Source organism: Drosophila ananassae, chromosome 2L (assembly GCF_017639315.1).
Source record: "Drosophila ananassae strain 14024-0371.13 chromosome 2L, ASM1763931v2, whole genome shotgun sequence".
Taxonomy (NCBI): Eukaryota; Metazoa; Arthropoda; class Insecta; order Diptera; family Drosophilidae; genus Drosophila; species Drosophila ananassae.
Window position 1 is genome coordinate 1,367,405 of NC_057927.1, and position 19,991 is coordinate 1,387,395.

At 42.6% G+C, this 19,991-nt stretch overlaps 9 protein-coding genes across 15 annotated transcripts; 6 read left to right on the plus strand and 3 right to left on the minus strand.

The window, feature by feature from the left end:
- Nucleotides 1–373: 373 nt before the first annotated feature.
- Nucleotides 374–2,015, minus strand: LOC26515569. Its single transcript, XM_014911953.3, has 4 exons — nt 1,694–2,015; nt 1,137–1,630; nt 709–1,078; nt 374–647 (listed from the first exon to the last, which is right to left on the minus strand). The coding sequence occupies exons 1-4, from the start codon at nt 1,863–1,865 to the stop codon at nt 451–453; spliced, it is 1,233 nt and encodes a 410-aa protein (XP_014767439.1). The 5' UTR covers nt 1,866–2,015; the 3' UTR covers nt 374–450.
- A 336-nt stretch (nt 2,016–2,351) lies between these two features.
- On the minus strand, nt 2,352–3,942 carry LOC6500196. The gene is made up of 5 exons (XM_014910931.2): nt 3,743–3,942; nt 3,194–3,693; nt 2,959–3,133; nt 2,711–2,902; nt 2,352–2,650 (listed from the first exon to the last, which is right to left on the minus strand). Exons 1-5 carry the CDS (start codon nt 3,915–3,917, stop codon nt 2,460–2,462), a joined length of 1,233 nt encoding a protein of 410 aa, XP_014766417.1. The 5' UTR covers nt 3,918–3,942; the 3' UTR covers nt 2,352–2,459.
- On the plus strand, nt 3,939–6,102 carry LOC26515156 (xanthine dehydrogenase). The gene is made up of 3 exons (XM_032449509.2): nt 3,939–5,650; nt 5,708–5,875; nt 5,945–6,102. The coding sequence occupies exons 1-3, from the start codon at nt 5,417–5,419 to the stop codon at nt 6,041–6,043; spliced, it is 501 nt and encodes a 166-aa protein (XP_032305400.1). The 5' UTR covers nt 3,939–5,416; the 3' UTR covers nt 6,044–6,102.
- Nucleotides 6,103–6,814: 712 nt separating this feature from the next.
- On the plus strand, nt 6,815–8,836 carry LOC6500353 (serine protease snake). 2 transcript variants are annotated; one of them, XM_044714286.1, is made up of 7 exons: nt 6,815–6,997; nt 7,086–7,349; nt 7,421–7,593; nt 7,810–7,955; nt 8,041–8,276; nt 8,346–8,503; nt 8,562–8,836. In XM_044714286.1, exons 2-7 carry the CDS (start codon nt 7,139–7,141, stop codon nt 8,733–8,735), a joined length of 1,098 nt encoding a protein of 365 aa, XP_044570221.1. In that variant the 5' UTR covers nt 6,815–6,997; nt 7,086–7,138; the 3' UTR covers nt 8,736–8,836. The 2 variants fall into 2 exon arrangements, with proteins under 2 accessions (XP_044570221.1, XP_001953039.4); XM_001953004.4 differs by lacking the exon at nt 6,815–6,997 and having other exon boundaries at nt 7,007–7,349.
- A 60-nt stretch (nt 8,837–8,896) lies between these two features.
- LOC6500194 (serine protease snake) lies at nt 8,897–14,948 on the minus strand. The gene is given in 6 exon segments (XM_044714280.1): nt 8,897–9,499; nt 9,502–9,533; nt 9,598–9,858; nt 9,918–10,304; nt 10,363–10,502; nt 14,884–14,948. Coding segments are annotated over 5 exon segments (1,311 nt in total). The 5' UTR covers nt 10,442–10,502; nt 14,884–14,948; the 3' UTR covers nt 8,897–8,947.
- Nucleotides 11,361–13,657, plus strand: LOC123257024 (serine protease snake). Of its 2 annotated transcripts, XM_044714282.1 has the most exons (6): nt 11,361–11,664; nt 11,752–12,061; nt 12,452–12,561; nt 12,734–13,151; nt 13,208–13,337; nt 13,392–13,615. In XM_044714282.1, exons 1-6 carry the CDS (start codon nt 11,510–11,512, stop codon nt 13,475–13,477), a joined length of 1,209 nt encoding a protein of 402 aa, XP_044570217.1. In that variant the 5' UTR covers nt 11,361–11,509; the 3' UTR covers nt 13,478–13,615. The 2 variants fall into 2 exon arrangements, with proteins under 2 accessions (XP_044570217.1, XP_044570216.1); XM_044714281.1 differs by having other exon boundaries at nt 11,361–12,061; nt 13,392–13,657.
- On the plus strand, nt 13,647–14,030 carry LOC116654585 (small lysine-rich protein 1). The gene is made up of 2 exons (XM_032449964.2): nt 13,647–13,869; nt 13,924–14,030. Exons 1-2 carry the CDS (start codon nt 13,675–13,677, stop codon nt 13,990–13,992), a joined length of 264 nt encoding a protein of 87 aa, XP_032305855.1. The 5' UTR covers nt 13,647–13,674; the 3' UTR covers nt 13,993–14,030.
- LOC6500356 (heat shock 70 kDa protein cognate 2) lies at nt 14,182–16,736 on the plus strand. Its single transcript, XM_001953008.4, has 2 exons — nt 14,182–14,601; nt 14,900–16,736. Exons 1-2 carry the CDS (start codon nt 14,428–14,430, stop codon nt 16,634–16,636), a joined length of 1,911 nt encoding a protein of 636 aa, XP_001953043.1. The 5' UTR covers nt 14,182–14,427; the 3' UTR covers nt 16,637–16,736.
- Nucleotides 16,737–16,786: 50 nt separating this feature from the next.
- Nucleotides 16,787–19,820, plus strand: LOC26515521. Of its 5 annotated transcripts, none has more exons than XM_044714283.1 (6): nt 16,787–17,076; nt 17,134–17,257; nt 17,314–17,694; nt 17,754–18,064; nt 18,131–18,180; nt 18,557–18,606. In XM_044714283.1, the coding sequence occupies exons 1-5, from the start codon at nt 16,787–16,789 to the stop codon at nt 18,168–18,170; spliced, it is 1,146 nt and encodes a 381-aa protein (XP_044570218.1). In that variant the 3' UTR covers nt 18,171–18,180; nt 18,557–18,606. The 5 variants fall into 5 exon arrangements, with proteins under 5 accessions (XP_044570218.1, XP_014767435.2, XP_044570219.1 ...); XM_044714284.1 differs by lacking the exons at nt 16,787–17,076; nt 17,134–17,257; nt 17,314–17,694 and adding exons at nt 18,867–19,199; nt 19,262–19,584; nt 19,640–19,820 and having other exon boundaries at nt 17,923–18,064; nt 18,557–18,814; XM_014911949.3 differs by lacking the exon at nt 18,557–18,606 and having other exon boundaries at nt 18,131–18,232.
- The last annotated feature ends 171 nt before the right edge of the window (nt 19,821–19,991 follow it).

Genomic DNA, 19,991 nt, shown 5'->3' on the forward strand with positions numbered 1-19,991 from the left:
AGCCGGAGAAGCTTTCGAATCGTGCTAGATTCCGAGGCTTTCTCTCGATCTTCTCACGAGCTTCATTAGTTTCATTCAAACTTTTTCTCTTTATTAAAGCTTTCGAGGAGAATTTTATTTTGACTCGTTTTGTTCATATATGGAATTGCGGGACGCCTCTCTTTTACGCAGCAGTGACCCTTTTAATTGAAGCAGTCTTTTAAAACTCCAACTAGTTTGACCATATATGGCATGGCCTTTCCCTGTGGAAGGGAACCCACATTCACACTTGTGGAAGTACAAGTATCGGACAAATTTCTATTGCCATTTTTTAGTGGATGCAAAATGATCTAATATTTGCCTCCGCCCATTGATACCGATTTGGAGCTCATACAATGACAATTTTTTATTTCAATAAAATTCATTTAAAAAGCTTTAATGCTTATTTAATAGTTTCAGGCAGACAAAATCTTAATTAATATCCAACGCGCCGCGATTGAGCAGCCAAGGCAGGACCACCTCTATGTGCTTCCTATAGCGGGGATTTTGGAACATCTGCAATTGGAAGTCGACCCCATCGGAACCACTTCCTACAAAGTTCTCCAAGCTGGCGTCTTCGGTAGGATCCATGAGAACAGCGGCCATTCCTCCGGAAGCAACAGCAAATCCTGAAAAATAGTCCAACACCTCGTAAGCCAATGAAAGTGCCGAATCTGCAGTGAATCTTACCAGAGACGCCACTCCGGAAGAGCGATTTATGAATATCCCGCAAAGTGGGAAGTGCCTTAGGGTACTGGAGGATCTTCAGGTGCTCCACAAGGTTGTCGTGGTATACTTTGATATAGTAATCGAACTTGTTTAGCTTATCCTCCAGCTTTGTGGATGAGATCAAAAAATTGGTTAGATCCTGGGCAACAGTTCCGTAATTGGGAAACTGAAAGTCGATTAAATAAACCTCCGTGATGTGGCCAAGATCATCGTATTGAAACATAATATTGTTGCACCAAAAGTCCCCATGGTTCAGGACGTTGAATTCCGTTTCCTTAAGATTGGAAAACAAATCAAACACTAAGTCCACCACTTGTGGCTGCAGTGCTTTCTAAAGAGAAAAAATTATAATTTCCATAAATTTGAAACCTTGTATTACTGTTACGTACCACCTTCTCTATGTAGGCCTCTTTACCTTCAAAACTTTCGCAGCATTTAAGAAATTTTGCACCCATGCCTTTGGAAATATCTTTCATTATCGGCCGAGTAGTTGGGTTGAACATTCCCATTGTATGGGCTCGCGGATAGGGACCTTTTGTAGCTACTCTGACAGCTGAAGCTGCATGCCACTGGGCCAACTTCTTAAGGACTCGTTCGGTGTGAATTTGATCGAGTCCCTCCAAGCGGCTGGCATTTTTAAAACCTTTCGGACCTAAATCCTCCAGGACTACATAGTCAGACTTTGCGTTCTTAAGATCGTAGGATTTAGCACCGAATGTTATATCCACACCAACTTCTTTGTACATTGCCTCCATTTCAGGAACTACGTCCTTGTACATAATTCGCTCAGTGTCGAAGATGTTTGAGTTCTTTATCATTTCCTTGTAAATAGCCACCTGATGGGGCAACTTTACCATATAAGACACATCGTCGATTTTGTCGTCTAAAACAACAGAACCAAATGTAAAATCTGTTTTTCTATCTAAGAGATAAGGGCACAACTCACCTTTTAGCTCGACTTCGATTTTAACTCTCAACATAATAGTGGCATAGTTATCGCCTGCTCCCGATCCCAGCTCAGGTTTGAAACTCCTGACCTTCACAAATCCATCCACATTCCTCCTAAGCACATCTTCAAACACTTCTGCGGTTAGCCACTCGGGAACTTTATCAGTCATTATTGATAAATGGGCTGTTTGGGAATATTAACTATTAGGCAACGTGTGAAATTCGCTTGTGAAATACAACTGCGGGTTGTAATGTCGTTGGTCTAAAGCTGAAAGCGGTCTTTATATTTGCCCAAAAAGCTTTTAGAAATTGAAGAACCTCTCTCTATCCAGCTTTGGTTACCTGACCACCCTCTTCAGAATCAAAACATTCGCTCTCCCAGATAAACATACATTTGTGTCCATATATGGAAGGTAAATATTTATATGTTTTGGAACCAACCAAATTGCTATTGATAGGTTAGGTTGATAGGTACTTTACCAATTTCTAAGGACGATTCTGATCCATTTTCACTTCCTTCTGAGGACGGATCTCTAGATCACTATGTGACGATAGCAGACGTTTCTGAATTATATTTGACAGAGTGGATTTGCTAAGAGTGTTATCGAATTTCTCTTATAATATCTCTTAGCCAATTCCATAAAGCTTAGATAATGTCATATTCTATTATTTTTTTATACATTTTTTTAAGAACAAAACGAATACTATAATACTTGATATATAATTGAGCTTAGTTGAAACCTGCTATGGGGCTGCGTTCAGATTCACCTTATGTAACCCCGTTCAATGAGCCACGGCAGTATCTGTTTTATTTGTTGGACGTAAGCCGGTTGGAGAAACATATTCCGCTTGAACGCCGTCGCCTCCTCAGAGTTTCCCATTACGTTGGCTATATTGGAGTCCAGACCCGGCGGGAGCAGCACTATAGGCAGCATTCGTTGAGCGCATATAAATGCTGAAATTAGCCAAGACAATTATAATAGACTTAGAATAGAAAGAGGCGGGGGAGCCTCACCCCAGAGACTGTATCTTTTTAGATGGAGGTGCAGCTGAGCCAGTGAGGGGGCACTTTGGTTATAGCTGAGCATAGCCAGGTGCTCCACGAGCTGCTGATGATAATACTCAATGAAGTGGTCAAACTTTTGCAGTTTTATGGCAAATTTTGGTGAGGTTATCAAGAGGCAAAATAGATCCTGAGCAGGAGTACCTGAAAAGGGAAAGAATTGTAGTAACCCGAGGGCTGGGCGCTCCAAGAAGCTCTACCATATTTTGGCAGTTGAAAGTCCACCAAACAAACATCTTCCACTTCCCCCAAGGCGTTGTACTTGAACATAAAGTTGTTGCACCAAAAATCGCCATGATTCAAAACACTCAGCTCCACCGGATCGTTGCGACCAAACTCTATATTCAAATCCGTCAAAAGAGATGTGTAATTGCTCTGAGAATGAAGATTGTTATAGAATAAAATACGTGTTTATTAAAACTCCCTGAAACTTACTATCAAAACCATTTGCGAGGGATCTAAATCGTACTGTTTCATACATTCCAAAAAGGGGACAGAGAAGTTGATATTGAACTCTTCCAGCATTTTTTGATGTTCGGCCGTAAAGTAGCTTTCACGAATGCCCTTTTCGTACTCCCCCACATCCACCACTCTTTTAGCCGAGGCCGCATGCCACTGGGCCAACTTTTTGAGCACAGCCTCCACCTCAAACTGCTCCAAGCCCTGCGTCCTCTCGGCATTCTTGTAACCCTTCTGTTTGAGATCCTCCAGGAGGATATAGTCACATTTGACAGGCATTTCGGGAAACTTCAAGTGCAAAGGTTTGAATTTCGGCGATATCGATGTACTCTTATACTGACTCTCCAGCTCTGGTATCAGTCGATCGTACATATCCAATTCGGTAATGAACATGTCGTGGAACGCATGATCGTCACTATCTTCCGCGCCGACCAGTGGGATCTTCAGAATATAACTGACTTCTTCAGTGCTGTCATCTAAGTGAAATTTTTAAATTTTTTTCAAGAGATCTAAACAAAAACGTACCCTTCAGCTGCATAGTTATTTGGACCCGGAGCACGATTGTGAGGTAGTTCTCGCCCTGGCCGGTTGCCGACTTGGCGTCAAAGCTAACAATAGCGTTGAAGTTTTCGATGTACTGCATCAACAACCCGTGGAAAAGTTGTTCGTTCACCCACTCCGGAGTTGTCTGGTCCGTCATTGTTTTGAATTTGCGTTTGAATGACAACACAGATACTGAATATATATTTATATATGCAATCCAGAATGAAAAGCTCCGCGTATCTCTCTCTTAAATTACTGACCTCAATGTACATTTCTCAGATACTTAACTAAGAGAGTCGACGTTAGGCATTCCATACAAAAGAGAATTTCTCTGATACATATGATTTGCGATCATTCGCCTATATGCAGAGCCACCTTTTGGACTCCAAATATATATTTTGAGAAAAAAACTTTACTTTAACTTTAATCTTAATCAATCTCTAATGCGCCGCGATTCAGCAGCCAAGGCAGGACCACCTCTATGTGCTTCCTATAGCGGGGATTTTGGAACATCTGCAATTGGAAGTCGACCCCCTCCGAACCACTCTCCATACAGTTATCCAAGCTGGCGTCTTCGGTGGGATCCATCAGAACAGAGGCCATTCCGCCGGCAGCCACAGCAAAGCCTGAAAAATAGTCCAAAACCTAGTTAGTCAGTGAAAATGCCGAATCTGCAGTGAATCTTACCAGCGACGCCACTCCGGAAGAGCGATTTATGAATATCCCGCAAAGTGGGAAGTGCTTTAGGGTACTGGAGGATCTTCAGGTGCGCCACAAGGCTGTCGTGATATACTTTGATGTAGTTATCAAACTTGCTCAGCTTATCCTCCAGCTTGGTGGATGAGATCAAAAAATTGGTTAGATCCTGTGCAACAGTTCCGTAATTGGGAAACTGAAAGTCGATTAAATAAACCTCTATGATCCGGCCAAGACCATCGTATTGAAACATAATATTGTTGCACCAAAAGTCCCCATGGTTCAGGACGTTGAATTACGTTTCCTTAAGATTGGAAAACAAATCAAACACTAGGTCCACCACTTGTGGCTGCAGTGCTTTCTAAAGAGAATGAATTATAATTTCCATCAATTTGGTGTTGAAGCCTATTATTACTGTGACATACCACTTTCTCTATGTAGGGCTTCGGTGTGATGCACTTCAATTAATCTGGTGCGCTGGTCAACATCTATGGAGATGGGTCGGTGTTGCTTTCCCACGGAGGTGTGGAAATTGGCCAGGGCCTCAACACCAAGATGATTCAGTGTGCCGCCAGAGCCTAAGGCATCACTTCAAAGCTTATTCAGATTTCGGAGACGTGTACGGATAAGGTACCCAACACATCGGCCACGGCTGCCAGCGTAGGGTCGGATTTGAACGGCATGGCTATTTTGGACGCCTGCGAGAAGTTAAACAAGCGTCTGGCTCCCGTGAAGGAGGCCCTTCCCGGAGGCACCTGGAAGGAATAGATCAACAAGGCGTACTTCGACAGGGTTAGCCTTTCAGCAACAAGTTTCTACGCCATGCCCGGAATCGGCTACCACCCAGAGACGAATCCTAATGCCCGCACCTACAGCTACTACACGAATGGTGTGGGCATCAGTGTCGTTGAGATCGACTGCCTGACTGGCGACCATTAGGTGCTGAGCACCGACATCGTGATGGATATTGGATCGAGTTTGAATCCAGCAATCGACATTGGCCAGATCGAAGGAGCCTTCATGCAGGGCTACGGTCTGTTCACTCTGGAGGAGCTAATGTATTCCCCACAAGGCATGCTCTATTCGAGGGGTCCTGAAATGTACAAGTTGCCAGGATTCGCCGACATTCCTGACGAGTTTAACGTGAGCCTTTTGACAGGTGCTCCCAATCCACGGGCTGTCTACTCCTCCAAGGTCAGTTAGCTCATCAATATGTTAATCCAATTATAATGAGTGATTTGTTTCTTCCAGGCTGTTGGTGAACCTCCGATCTTCATTGGATCATTTGCGTCCTTCGCCATAAAGGAAGCCATTGCCGCAGCTCGAGAGGATCAGGGCTTGAATGGGGACTATCCTCTGGAAGCTCCCGCTACTTCCGCCAGGATTCGCATGGCTTGTCAAGATAAATTTACAAATTTGGTAAGTATTTTCTCCATTTTAATGATATACCTCCATTATGAAAATATCTATAAATATTTATCATTGCAGTTGAAAATGCCTGAAGATGGGACATGCCGTGGAACCTTGTACCCTAATACCTGTTTTTTTTTTTTTAATATTTTACTTTTTACGTCGTTTTATTGTTAATTCCTTTTTTACATTTAAGGTGTTTCAAAAAATAGGAAATAAAAATAACTGCAATATAACATTGTATCGTTTAAAAATTTTTTAATATTTTGTCGGGCCTGGATCTTGCATTTTTTAGAAGCGGGGCGGTTTTGGATTAAAACTTTAACCAAAATGATTTAATAAAGCTCATATTGATCATAGATGGTAATTCAATAATGAGCCATACAGAAATTCCACCTGATTGATCTTAAAGAAGCGTCAGATCAGTTTTCTAATTTGGTCATAGTAGTTAACTTATATCGATGAATCACAATTAATAAATATGGAAAGGCGCCAAGTGTTATTTAAGTAATAAAATGTAAATGTATAGTTAACATAAATGGCTATTTGAAGGAGAAATATTTACAATTTAAAAGACTTTTATAGTCCCCCCATGATGATGTGAAGATTAAATATATTGGCGTTATGCCATGCCATGAAAAATGATTGATGAAAGTTTTAAAATGATAATAATTAGTAAAGCCTATTGGATATTTTAACTCTACCCCATTAAGCTATACCTAGAATTCGTACTTTACACATACTTTACACAAAAACACATACATTTAAATTATTATTTAATAGACGATAAATAAATTAGTAGATCAGTACGATTGCCTAATTAGTTTTTACTGTAGTACATAGTAAATTAAAATTCTAACATATGGGTTTTAAAACAATTAATGAAAATTCTTCCTACAGTGATGATTCACGCGTTTTGAAGTACCTTAAAAGTTATAACATTAAGCTATCCCGTAGAATTCGAATTCAAATAGAAAACCTAATCGAAAATATATGAGTAACTCGAAACATCCAGCAAAAAGCCAATAAATTAAAAACATTTGAAGGTATTGCACACTCGAATATAAGAAAAAGCGCTGGAGGCTGCAGCACAGGTTATTAGAGGCGAGATCTTGGCGAGCATCTCATTCGGTAAGTGGACGCTCGAGAGCGAAGATCTTGGAAGCAATGTCTCCGTATAGTTTACTTTTCGGAACCTTGTTAATTATTATATCGTTAGATTTTGTGTTGGGCAATTGGGTCTATCCAGCGTACTACCCCTGGAATCCTCCGATGGTTTCCGTTGATAATTATGGAAATTGTCAGGCCTTCGATAGACCTCTAGTTGGTAGATGCGTCCGATACGAGGACTGTGTCAGTGCTATTCAATCTGCCCACCAGGTGACACCTCTACTATGTCCATCAGCGTCGCCCGAGAATATTGTATGCTGCCCCCATGGCGGATACGTAACGCAGCCGCCCAGGCTTTCAATGAGCGAGAACGGTGCGTATGAATATTTTTGGGATCGGAGTCATTTTTAGAGTCGTTTGGATAACTTGTTTTTTTTTTGGCAGCCTGTAAAAATGCCTATCCCAGAGGCCATCAAAAGCGGCGACGACGTCGCCGGGTTACTGACGCTCATAAGACTCAAGTGGAGGTACTTGAGCCAATAATCCAGAAACGTAATCATAGTAATTTGAATGTTGTGGGTGGTAGAATCACCCTTCATAATGAGCATCCGTACATGGTGAGTTTAGGCTTCAAATTAATTTAAAAACTATTTTAAAGAAAAGTTCATATCTGCATTGTAAATTGTTTCTAGCACAATATATCATTCTCTTTTTTCCTGGAACTATTAAGTTTCATTAATAACAACCAAAAATATTTTGAAAGAAAAAAATGCTCGTTATTTCCACAAAATTGAAAGAGAAGCAACTTTTATTATCAATCTATTTCATTACAGTGTGCACTCGGATGGCCATCTCGTAGGCATAAATGGATACGCGGCCAGCACGGTTCTGCTGTTCGAAGATATGTTTTTAACTGTGGTTGCGTATTAATTGCCCCAAAGTTTGCTTTAACGGCCGCCCACTGTGCCAACATTGGCGGGTAAGTGACAAAGAGAGAAATATAACGAACATACTAAAATAAATACTTGAAATGCTAATGCTAATGTGTTTCTCAAAACGAAAAGGGAATCCCCGACAGTTGCGTTGATTGGTGGCGTTGACTTGAACGCTTCCAATGGCCAGCTGATTGAAATCCAGCATATAATCAAGCACCCCAACTTCGATCCGGACGCCCTCTCCAATGACTTGGCAATTGTAAATCTAAGGAGGAGCTCCCACAAGTCAGTGGCATGTTTGTGGAACCATGAATCTGTTCCAGAGAGACCACTGACTGCTCTAGGCTACGGACAAACAAAATTTGGTGGGTTTAATGATATATATACATACATTATTATTACTATTTTTCTAATTACATTTTCATTTTCCTTAGCCGGACCTCATTCCAACGAACTTCTTCAGGTGCTTCTCTATCCCCTGGATAATAGCCGTTGTCCGAATTTCGTACACCAGGGTGATAAGCTAACAAATGGACTAGCACCGGGCCAACTATGTGCTGGCGATTACTCCGGGAACATGGATACTTGTCAGGTAAGAAATGTGAATGCCAGGATTTCATAAATTATTGTATAAATTTTGACTCTTATAGGGAGATTCTGGTGGTCCTTTGTTACTCTACGAGCATATGCGACATCAACACCAGAGGATTCCCTATCTGGTAGGAATTACATCCTTCGGAGGAGCTTGTGCCTCGGGGGAGCCCGGAATTTACGTACGAATAGTGCATTACATTCAATGGATAGAACAACAAGTGTGGGCATAGGCACTTTCATTTATATTTTATTAGCCTAACAATTCAATTATATGTACTACTAAAAATATTAAAACATTTTAAATAAATATATATATATTTTTACGACAAAATCTATGAAGAAGAGTTAATTCTAAATAATCACTATGACTCACTCACTATAATCACTATGATTAAAATAAATTATTCAGATAAATCATTTATTTGTATAACTGCTGATCTGATTAATGCTTTTTGAAGACAATCTTCTCAATCCAGTCCAAGTAGTTGTATATCCTGGTGTACACTCCAGGAGCGTTTGGAGCAGCACAAAACTTGCCAAAGGAAGTGATGCCCACGACAAAGGCCACGCAGTTGTATTCCGGCAATATAGCATGAATGGGTCCACCGGAATCGCCCTGACAGGTGTCCTTGCCGCCTGGCAAGTGGCCGGCGCAGAACTGACCATCGATAATCCCGCGGGGAAGACGTCGCTCCTTGCGATAGATCTGCTTGCAACTTAGCTGGGGTATGATATCCAGGTCCACTTGACGCAATGAGTTTGACTTTGAACCCAAGAACTCGGTGCGACCCCAGCCGGCTGCCACCACAGTGGGAATCTGCAATTCAGGTCCTTGCCACAGACAAGCAGGACGCACTTGCTCTGAGAATTGCACTCGACGAGTAAGTTTTAGAAGAGCAATATCGTGGTAATATGCCGACGAGCGGTACTTGGGGTGCAGGATTATGATGAGAATTTTAATATCCTGCTGGAAAGTACTGGTTTCATTTAGTTGCCTTGTTCCCAGTCTAACCATATCCGGGGGTTTGCTACGAAATCATTCAAACAAGAAGCCCTATAGTTGTGACTCGCTGGAAATCTTGACTTACCTACCCGAGGTGGCGCAGTGAGCGGCCGTCAGGACGTACAGATCACTGACAAGCGTGCCTCCGCAGCCCCACTTAATGTCCACTGGCGGGGCACCCTGAGCACCCTGCGACCAGCCCAAGGCGGCCATATGGGGAAAGAGGTTACTTCGGGTAGGAGTTCCTCCCACAATCAAGGGTACACTAGGAACACATTGCTTTCCGGAAAAGCTTCTCGAGGTGTCTGCCAAATTAAGTCGTCTAGCCGCCACATTGTACTCCTGACATTCTGCAAAGAATCAAGCCTTGTAGGGCATAATATACTTTAGGGAAATGTAACTTTCTTACTGGTGGCACTAATGCGCTGAGCCTGGACATGTTTGTCGGCCAAAGGACAACAGATAACCGGCACATTATTCCTATGAGTACAGATGTCAATATGTGTCCCATGTACCCGGTATTCCCGGATCACATGAAGACACTGGTAGGCTAGGATACAGTAACCACTCCTTCCATCAAAACTGCGGCGACAGAAGGCTCCCTCATTCAATCCCTCGAAGGAAGACGTCGTTTGAACCTGACCTTCGTCATCGAATTTCAAATAGCTTTCCTCCGTTTCAGTCTCCTCTAGTTCATCTGTATTTTTTTCGTCTGCCGCCGAATGCTCTTCATTCCAATTCTCGGGGATGGTATATTTTGTGGTCTGGTAGTTGATTATTTCAAGGGCATCAAGAGCTTTAATAATAAAAAAAATTTATCAGCATACATTTTTGGATTGGGGAGTAAAACTTACCTTCAAGGCGATGGGACAGCAACAGCAGATGCAAACTGGTCAATTGAAGATGTATAATCAGGGACAAAATTACTATCATACTTTTGATATTATTTGCAAAACTCTATTTTGCTTGGGGGAATACATTCCAAGGTTAGTTACTAAAAACGAATTAGAAAGCAAGCCAAATTTTAAAAATTTTTATCAAGTGATTTTAATAGCCTTTATGAATATAGTTTAATGATAGGGACAATATGGCTCACACAGGAGGTACCATGTTTGCTAATATTCATCCGATTCTTAAGAGGAATACCTTAAACGATTTGTAGATCGATTCTTTATAAATTTCCATCAGAATCTAGAAACAAAATATTTTTTAAATTTTTGATCAAATTTACTGGGGCATCCCCTTCAAAATGTGGATACTGTATGGAAAGGACAATATGGCCCACCGCGAGGGCTGTATCTTTGACAATACGTATCCGATCCTTAAGCGGAATACCTTAAACGATTTGTAGATCAATTCCCTAATCATTTCTATCAAAATCTAGGAACAACATATTTTTTAGATTTTTGATCAAGTTTTCTGGGGGATCCCTTGCCAAATGTGGGAAATGCATGGGAATGACAATGTGGCTCCCAGGGAAGACTATAACTTTTCCAATTTTCATCCGATTCTTAAGCTGATTGCCTTGCCTTATTTTTTTATTTAGTTTCCAATAATCTGTTAGATTTTTTGGAAGAAAGTACGACATTTTTTAATTGCCACTATATAAGCTTTAACTCCAACCATTGTTCTCGGTATATATATACATACATATGTCTATCCGTATGACTATAACTGTCCTTAATTTTATATATTTATAGGTAATATTGATTACAGCTCATTTACATCTTTTATTAATTATAAAACTAGTGAAACACCCAGCTAATGAGCTTTCCAGTCTCAATATTTCTACCACCATTGTGACCAAAACAAACCCTTGTCTGTCTGTGTGTATTTTTTGTTTAATGTATTTTTATTAATTAATGCGGGCTCTCAATTATAAATTCGGCTGAATTTCGATAAAATTGTGTGCCTGCGCTGTGTTTCTTTTCGCGTTGAGCAGATTGGATTTTATTGGAAGATCCCAGTCGAGTTAAAACGGTCGAGCGAGTCAGATCAGCGATGGTTAAAGTGAAATGTGTTTGCTTCGCTATTTGTTTACTCATAAACACCATTCCGGTGAAGGGGCAGTACTGGAACAACAACGGTGACCAAGGTCAGTGGTCTGGGTTCCCCTCTGAGGTGCCGCAGCAACAGCCACAGCCGCAGCCAAGCAGGTGGGACTATGGCAACTATAATAGCTTCCAAAACGGCTTCAACAATCAATGGCAGCCGGGTTACTTTAACGCCTACGGATATTATAGGCCCCCTCAACCACCACCACCGCCACCTTGCGGAAGACCACCACCAGGACCTCCGCCGCCGGGTCCGCCGCCTCCGGGCCCACCGCCTGACTGCCCAGGAGGACCCCCACCGCCAGGACCACCACACCACCATCATCAGTGGGCACCACGTCGTCCGCCAATGAATCACCATCGAAATTTTCAGAATATTTTTCTGAACTTGGAACGCAAAGTTGATGAGGATAACTACAACCATACTGCCGAAATGGAGGACTTGCACGACGATTTCAACGGAAGATCACTGGTGGCACCCGGACAATATCCCCACATGGTCAGTAGTTGCGGCAAACACAGAAAAATCACACAAAAAACCGGAATCCGGAGACTCTGGGAAACGCCAAAGTACCTTCGATCACAACAAATAGACGACTACGAACTATGCCAGATTTGCAAATCAGAGACCCACTATCTGATAACAGTTATGGAGACACAAAAATATACTCTCCTTAAAACAAACCTTTTAGCCAAAGAGAGGTTTAATTACACTGAGAAAAGAGTATATTAATCTTATAACTTAATATAAGAAAGTTATAAAAGATCATAAAGATGAGGCAGCAACAAACTTGAAATCTCTACTCTAAAATTTTTTCAATTTATAATTTTAATAATTTAAAGGTTTTAATATATTGTAGTCTACTTAGTTCACTCTCTATTTTTGCAGGCTGCTTTGGGTTTCCGCAATGAGAACCATGAGATCGGCTACAAATGCGGTGGCAGCTTGATCAGCGAGAACTTTGTGCTCACGGCAGCTCACTGCTTGACCACTCACGGGTAAGCTTTCACTTTCACTCAGGAATTCGGAGTGGAATATTGGGATTTGAGTGAAAAAAGGGTTAAATAATTTTCAACCTGTTGGACCGGAAGTAGCTGTTTAGTAAATTAAAAATTTAATTTAATAAGTGAGTTTGTAATATCACTAAACAGATACCTTTCTTCCACTCAGCAAACACCCAGATGTTGTAAAAATTGGCGATATCAAGCTCAAAGAGTGGGAGAACGACGTGGCTCCCCAAAGGCGACGTGTGGCCCAGATATACCTACATCCCCTATACAATTCCACCCTCAACTACCACGATATTGGACTGATCCAGCTTAATCGTCCTGTAGAGTATACCTGGTTTGTGAAGCCAGTGCGCCTATGGCCAAGACACGAGATTCCCTATGGAAAGCTGCACACCATGGGCTATGGCTCCACAGGATTTGCTCAGCCCCAGACGAATATCCTGACTGAACTGGATCTATCCGAGGTGCCATTGGAGCAGTGTAATAGTAGTCTACCCGCCGACGAAAGTGCTCCAAATGGAATACTTTCGAGTCAGATTTGCGCCCATGACTACGAAAAAAATCGTGATACGTGTCAGGTTAGTAATTGTTCTATAAGATATGGTATCCAATCTACCACATTCTCTTCTTACAGGGTGATTCTGGTGGACCCTTACAATTGAACTTGGAGCGTCGTCGGCGGCGTCATCGCAGCAGAAGACATTACAGGTATTACCTAGTGGGCATTACTTCCTATGGAGCCTACTGCCGCAGTGAATTTCCAGGTAAATAAGAGGGGCTTAATATTTTAAATAAATATTTAAATGAAACCTTTGTAGGAGTTTACACGCGGGTGTCATCGTACATCGACTGGATAGCTTCTATTGTGTGGCCCAATTATTATAGCGAGTTTACGAATCAGTAATTAAAAAATACAAAATTATAATTAAACTTTAAAGTATGGCAATAATAAATGCATGAATCAAACCAAATTTGTAGCTTCAAGTTGCTTATAAATGAGTGCTATTTTTGTTGTCTTTAGTAATGGTTGCTAGGCAAAGCCTAAGACATATTTTATTTAATCAATAAAAGTGCTTTTGGTCACAATTTGTATTCAATATTATGGTTGGAAAGAGCAAAAAGAAGCGAAATAGTAAGGATTCTACATCCAGCAATGCAGGAAGTGGTGAGGGAGAGGAAAAGAAGAAGAAAGAGGGCGGTGGCAAGAAGAAAGGGGGCGTGGGAAAATCCATTGGATGTGATATCTTCAATGATGCTGCCATGGAAAACGCCTACTATGTGTGCCATAATGTACAGGTGAGTTTTTAATTTAAAAATTATAAAATTCTATTAATCAACGTCTTTTTAAAGGATGTCTTAAAGTCGAGAGGATTTGCCTGGCCAGATGGACAAAAAAAGAAAAAGAAGGGAAAGCGTTAGAGATCTTTCCTTAAAATAATATGTGATTAGAGGAAAATTAGCAAAAATAATGTTTTTCTTTGAATATTTCTTTTGTTTATTTTAATAATTTGGTGTACTTTAATTGTATTTTCCCAAAAACCATAACAAGTAATCATTAATCGAAAAAAATAGAAAAAAAGCAGCCAGCTCAATATTAAACGTCATCGGCAAACAAACATTTCTAGAGCAAACGTAACAATCTCCAAAACACGAACAACGCAACACATTTCGAAATCAGCGTGTGAAAAAATATATATAAAATCAGAAATCGGACTTGCCGATCAGAATTCGCGAAGGCTGCACCATAAAAATCCGGGCAACGAACGCGCGGCTTCAGTCTGAGAAGAGCGCTGACCGGTGCAGCATCCAAATACGTAGAGATATTAGACGCAAAAGATCAACAACAGCAGCAGAATGGTTAAGGCACCTGCCATCGGCATCGACCTGGGCACCACCTACTCCTGTGTGGGCGTGTGGCAGAACAGCAAGGTGGAGATCATCGCCAACGATCAGGGCAACCGCACCACGCCCTCCTATGTGGCATTCAACGACACGGAGCGCCTTATCGGCGATGCGGCCAAAAACCAGGTAAGCATGAATCAGGTTCAGTCCGATTTTAATGCCCAAATAAGCGGACAGTGCACGGATATGGTCATCATCTGCCACATACTGTGTGTATTTATAAGCGAGTGATTTAATAGGAATGGGATAAATACTATAAATAAATGCAAAAGCAGAGGAAAGTGTGGGTGGGTGGAGCACCTCCCAACAATTGCCCAAATCTGCATATAGTACACATAAATTTAATTAATAACTTGGTGGAACATTGCAGCATATGTATATGTAGATCTTTTAAATAAAAATGATTACCTCTGTCTCCTTAAAGGTCGCCATGAATGCCAAGAACACGGTGTTTGATGCCAAGCGCCTGATCGGTCGCAAGTTCGATGACAAGAAGATCCAGGAGGACCTCAAGCACTGGCCCTTCAAGGTGGTCAACGATGGCGGCAAGCCCAAAATCGAGGTGGAGTTCAAGGGTCAGCGCAAGCGCTTTGCACCCGAGGAGATCAGCTCAATGGTGCTGATCAAGATGCGTGAAATTGCCGAGCTATATCTCGGGGGGAAGGTGAAGGATGCAGTGATAACTGTGCCGGCTTATTTCAACGACAGCCAGCGGCAGGCGACCAAGGATGCCGGCTCCATTGCCGGGTTGAATGTCCTTCGGATTATCAATGAGCCGACGGCGGCTGCTCTGGCCTATGGATTAGACAAAAATCTTAAGGGGGAGCGCAATGTGCTCATCTTTGACTTGGGCGGCGGCACCTTCGATGTCTCCATTCTAACCATTGACGAGGGCTCCCTGTTCGAGGTGAAGTCCACGGCCGGAGACACACATTTGGGTGGCGAGGACTTCGATAACCGGCTAGTCAACCACTTCTCCGATGAATTCAAGCGGAAGCACAAGACGGATCTTAAGGGCAACGCCAGAGCCTTAAGACGTCTCAGGACTGCTTGCGAGAGGGCTAAGAGGACCTTGTCCTCCAGCTCAGAGGCATCCCTTGAAATAGACGCCCTGCACGAGGGCATTGACTTCTACTCGAAAATCTCGCGCGCTCGCTTCGAGGAGCTGAACATGGACCTGTTCCGGTCAACAATGCAGCCGGTGGAGCGTGCTCTCACCGACGCCAAAATGGACAAGAAGGCCATCCACGACGTGGTCCTTGTGGGCGGATCCACTCGCATTCCGAAGATACAGAAGATGCTGCAGGACTTGTTTGGGGGCAAACAACTAAATCTTTCGATTAATCCCGACGAAGCAGTGGCATATGGAGCCGCCGTTCAGGCTGCTATTCTTACGGGCGTGGGTAGCTCCCAGATCCAGGACCTGCTCCTGGTGGATGTGGCTCCCTTGTCGCTGGGCATCGAAACCGCCGGCGGGGTGATGACCAAACTAGTGGAGCGCAACGCCAGGATTCCATGCAAGCAACAGCAGATTTTCACCACCTACAGTGACAACCAGGACGCGGTGACCATTCAGGTTTACGAAGGTGAACGAGCTATGACTAAGGATAACAATTTGCTGGGCACTTTCAATCTCACAGGCATTCCCCCAGCTCCAAGGGGAGTGCCGCAAATAGAGGTTACCTTTGATCTAAACGCTGATGGCATCCTGAATGTAAGCGCCAAGGACAGCAGCACTGGGAGGTCCGAGAAGATCACCATCACCAATGACAAGGGGCGCCTGTCCAAGGCTGAGATCGATCGAATGCTCTCGGACGCGGAGAAGTACAAGGTGGAGGACGATCGTCAGCGGGAGCGGGTTCAGTCCAGGAATACCCTCGAAGGGTACATTTATGGATGCCGTCAGGCAATCGACGAAGCCCCAGCTGGCATCCTCTCCGAGACCGATCGTTCCAAGGTGCGCACCAAGTGCACCGAGGAGACCACCTGGCTGGACAAGAACTCGCTGGCCGAGAAGGAGGAGTACGAGCATCATTTGAAGGACTGCCAACGCGTATGTAGCCCGATAATGTCCAAGATCCATGCTGGTGGCGCTTCCAAGTGTGGTGGCAAGCAGTCGGCTGGCAATGCCGCCGGCCCCACTGTAGAAGAGGTGGACTAGACACCCCAAAAAAAATCAAATTATTCCGCCGCTCGAAAAACTGTATTCTTGAATGTGTAATTTTTGAAAATAAATTAAGCCACTCTAGGCGGCAAATGTCTCTGTTTTGGTTTGGTCTTTTTAAATACCCGAACTTCCAGTGTTATTTCCATGGCCGTGCTGAGTAAATCGTTCCAGGAGTGGCTCAGCGGGCGGAGATGCAATGAGCTCCTCCATCCGCATACCTGTCGGCGGGCAGCCTTCGAGAATCTGTTTCGTTTTGCCTGGTCTAACTCGAAGTATTACTTGCCAGTAGTTCTGCTACACCTGGGGAAGCATAGCCTACGATCTGGAGGTGCAAATAGAGAAATTCTCTTGGATACTTTGTGGTATTACATTCAGTTGGTTTTTGGTGGTGTAATGGATGCGAGTCTTATTTCCATTTCCATGTGTAGTTTGCGGTAGGTAATGTGTCTTTGTAGAGGTAGGAAAGACTTCATCTTAACTTATTCCAATAGCAAATTTCTGGGCAAGTTTCATTTCTATACATTGCTTTTTATTCCCGCAACTTTCGGCGGAGCCTTCTGCGCTTTATTCCCGAAACGAGTGAAGCACCTGCAACACACGGCTATATTTCAGGCAGTAAGTTTATCCAATTTCAGAATACTCCAAACTTACTAAATCTCAAACTTAAATAGCTCATCGAAAGCCTTCTGTTGCATTTAAATCCTCTAAGCAAACTCCTTGCTTCCTCTGTGTCCTTGCAAACTGTGATCTTTATGGTTTGCAGTGCTGTTATCCTGGAGGGCAAGCAAAGGAAGTGGTACAATGGATTTTGGTTTTTAACACCAGATGCTCCTACAGATCCGGATGTTCCTCCTCAGAGGAAATCCTGCTCCCATTCGGAATTGGATTGCGGTCTGTATATCGTCAGGGGCATACGCAATTATCTCATAATAGGACTTGCTCTGGATGTGTTCAGATATTTGGTCAGTAGCTCGAAACTGAACCAATGGAGTCTCAGTCACCTTAACTTTCAGTCCACTGCTTGGTTGGGCTGTTATGTGGGACTATACAGGGTAAAGTTTAAAATGGTTACTTTTAAATGATTACTACATGAATATATTTTATTTTCTAGGCAGTCCACTGTTACCTGCAAAGTATACCCATCGTAAATGAGTCCTTAAAACATCCTTTTGCTGGGTGCCTGGGTGGCCTAAGTTATTTTTTTTATCCCAAGCTCACTATTCTGAGCTATGCCTTGCTGGAAGCAATACGAACTTTATCCTCCAAAAATCACAAAACTGGAGAATCTAAAAAGAATCGGTTTGGATGGAGCGACCTTCTGTTTCCACTATCGCTGGCATATCTCATCCACAACTATGTGATGGAGGAGCAGAGAGTTAGTGCACTGAGCGGAGTGATTATCGACAGCACCACGGCCAACTAGTGAGTCCAAGTCATTTTCCGGCAGTTTAAAATAATTTCCAAACCATTCTCTACCCAATCCAATAGTGCCCGGAACATTAGCAAGCGAATTGCCCGACTGCAGTGAATCCATTAAGGTGTTATGCTCGCTTGTTTAAATATATACTGTTCTAATGCTTTGCACATTAACCTTTCGCTCCCTTGCTTTTGGTTTGTGGGTTTGGGGCCTGGGTACTTACCAGCAGTCTTTCCCGGGAAGTTGTCGCGTAATGGTGTCGCCTAGCAAGCTATTGGAGCCACCGCTGAACCGGATGCCCTGCAGTGTCCTGCACAGTCGTCCGGGTCAGAGCTGCACCCAGGCTTTTCTGTGGAACCTGTACCGCAACCATGTGTCCAGCGGGAAATACTATCTACCCCTACTGCTGGTCTGGTAGAGATTTGGTTTCAGTTGGATTTCATTTCATTTCTTTACGGATTCCGAGTAAAATTTATTAAATGTAATTTCTTTTACAGTTCCCCTTGGCTCTGAAATGGCGACGCCTTACAAATAGAAAGGCCACAATGCCAGTGGTTTGGAACTATCTGCAAGCCACCAGTTTTGCTTCCTTCATCAATGCCACCACATTTTATCTGATGTGTATGGCCCGGCGATACAATAGTCGTTTTATGTTTATTTTCACCCCTTACCTGTCCTGCTGGCTGGCCTCCCAACTTAGCTGGTGGATGCCACCCCAGGTGCTCCTCTACTTTGTGAGTGGTATCACCCATGCCGTAAGTACACATTTTACTCACCTCTACTTTTTATTAACTTGAATATTTGAAGGCCTTGGAAACGCTGATGCGTTACTTTAATGTGCCCTTAGTGCACTCTCGTTTGGACCAAACACTTGTGTTTATGATCTGTTCCCTAATTGCGATTCATTATCAACAAGCAAATAAATACTCTGGTTTCTGGTTCATACGCCCTGTTCCTTTGCACAAAGATTACCAAAAATGGACGATGATACAACGACTAAGAGACAGTCTTAAGGAAATAAGTACTTATATGGGTGTTGGTCTGGTACTAGATCTTGTGAATCCCATTCGAAAAAGGAGCCTCAAAAGTCTACGTCTCAAATCCACAACCTTTTTGGTCGGCTATATTGGGATATTTAAGGTAAATCACTTATGTTTTAATGCCATTTTCATTGTGTTTTTAATATAAATACCTCCCCTTAGTTGCTGCAATCTTTGTTTTTAGGAAGATTTAATTTAAAACATTCCAATGCCTTTGCGGCTTTCCTAAGTGGGTCTGCCTTTGCTTCTTTAAATCGTCTGACATTTATGTGCTTTGCCGTGGTCACTGCCAGCCAGGTTATTTGGCTTCAGGTATGCTCCAAGGACCCCAAACAGGACACCCGACTGGCAACTATTCAAAGGATACCCTGGTCCAAGCTACTGATACCCTGCTGTCTGGCCTATCTGGTGCACATTTTCTTCTTCCATTCTCACCACCTGAACGATCTGGCCAGGGACTTTATTGACTTCACCTGCGATAAGAAGTAGATCCGATAATATAATCACCTAGTTTTGATTAAAAACTTTTTTTGATTTCAGTGGCCAACGACTATTGGATTTAATGAAACTGCCAGATGTAAACATGATAATGACAAAAGTTAATAGCTCGCCAAAAACCTCATTTTGGTATTAATCACAAAAAGGATGAATTTGTTAAAGAAATAAAATAAATCAAATGTATATATTGTCACATTAAACTAAATAAATCGTCAACAAACAAGTCGCTATGTTTAAATATGAATTCGTTAGGCATTCAACGAAATTTCATCATAAACTATGCGCATAAGTTAAATTTAAAACCAAACAAAAGCTTGCTTTTGAAGCTACTGGTGATATCGCAAATTTTGGGAGACATCGCCAGTATGATACAGTATCACTAGGGGATATCCCT